Here is a 1,411-nt window from a genome sequence, read left to right as displayed (position 1 = left end):
AGCCACTTCACATTGACAGGGAGGTTCTTCCTCAGGCACGCGTTCACTCGGCTGATGCTGGTCTTGAATTCCTCAGGGGCCACCTGCAACAGAAGGCTCAACTTCAGGGAGAGCCAGCACAGGTGAATTTTCTCACAAATTGCCTCTACAGGTTAAAATGAAACAGGAAACAATACAATCTTCACGCAGTCAGCACGAAAAGTCATTTTCCTGCAACAAATTCATTTCTGGTGCGTGCACTGCACAAATCTGAGCTCAAAAGCCAAACATCTTTTGGATGAGCAGCTCATCCGTATTTACTGCACCAGAAATTAATAAATGGGCCTGAAAACACAATGGGCCCAGACAAAATCAGAATTGGGACACAGCTGGGCAATACATGCACTGGCTACACTGAGCAAAACCACAGAAGAATGACAGATGTCTGCTTTCCAAGGGAATGTGGGAGCATTGGAGTAAAAATAGGTACCAAAGAAAGGGAGAATATTGTCCAGATTAGTGTCACACCAATCTAAGTCTACACTGTGCCTGGGTGAAGGCTCTGTCCACAAATAACTTCCTGAAGTGGCCCATAACGAAGCCACAACTTCCCTTGTGGCTGCTTCCTACAATAGGGAAGCCTAGGAAGGAATCCACTGGATTGTATTTAAGGCAGAGCAAGGCACCTTGTACAGGGTTAGGAATAAAGCAAACTAGCTTTTTGAAATTCAGGAATAAGTATTTTATACCTGTATTGCCACTGCAGAGTCACAGTGGAATCACATGTTTTGTACCAGAAAGAAGCTCTTTTCTCCAATAACTGCATTTCTCACCTACTCACATACCCCAAATCCTTCATCTCCCTACAGAATCCAAGTCACTCCATCTCACAAGTCAAACATAGATTTGAGGCAGTGACTCCAAGATGACACCCTTGACTCTAATGCAGTCCAGCATTCAAATACACAAAACAGAATAAATCAGGACCAACAAGAGACTTGACCAGGCAGGCACAACTCAGAACAATTAAAACCCCACTTTTCCTACCTCCCTGCCATGTGCATGCAAATCCCCAGTGGGAGTCTGTACACAAAGCTGGGCTCCACAACCCCCACCCAAGGCAGCCCAGCTCTGCTCATCTGGCTCTGCAAACAAGGGCAGCAACACCAACAAAAGTTCATTTAATGACAAAGATCCTTTTCAGCAGGGGCAAAGCCACGGGGCAGGAAATGGAGAGGACCTGATGCTGCTGCTCTGCCTTTTGAGCTGAATTCTTTAAAGCATTGCAGGGAAGGGAGTAAATAAATACAACATCTGTTTCCTGGCCATTCAGGTCACCAGGCACTACAGAGTCAAGGGGCAGCTGGCCTTGCACACCAGCCAGGCCTACAGTAAAAAACATGAGAACATAATTTGCGATTATTTTACAGCA

General features: G+C 45.7%; 1 protein-coding gene across 1 annotated transcript in view; it reads right to left on the bottom strand.

Moving 5' to 3' along the window:
- The window catches only part of CHIC1 (cysteine rich hydrophobic domain 1), a 13,084-nt gene that overhangs the window by 6,509 nt on the left and 5,164 nt on the right, over nt 1-1,411 (bottom strand). The window contains 1 exon segment of the mRNA XM_014310224.2: nt 2-83. Coding sequence (XP_014165699.1) covers nt 2-83 — 82 coding nt within the window.

This window comes from Geospiza fortis, unplaced genomic scaffold (genome assembly GCF_000277835.1).
Source record: "Geospiza fortis unplaced genomic scaffold, GeoFor_1.0 scaffold117, whole genome shotgun sequence".
NCBI classification, from domain to species: Eukaryota; Metazoa; Chordata; class Aves; order Passeriformes; family Thraupidae; genus Geospiza; species Geospiza fortis.
The sequence above is the reverse complement of the archived record's forward strand: the minus strand, read 5'-3'. Positions and strand labels throughout refer to the sequence as shown.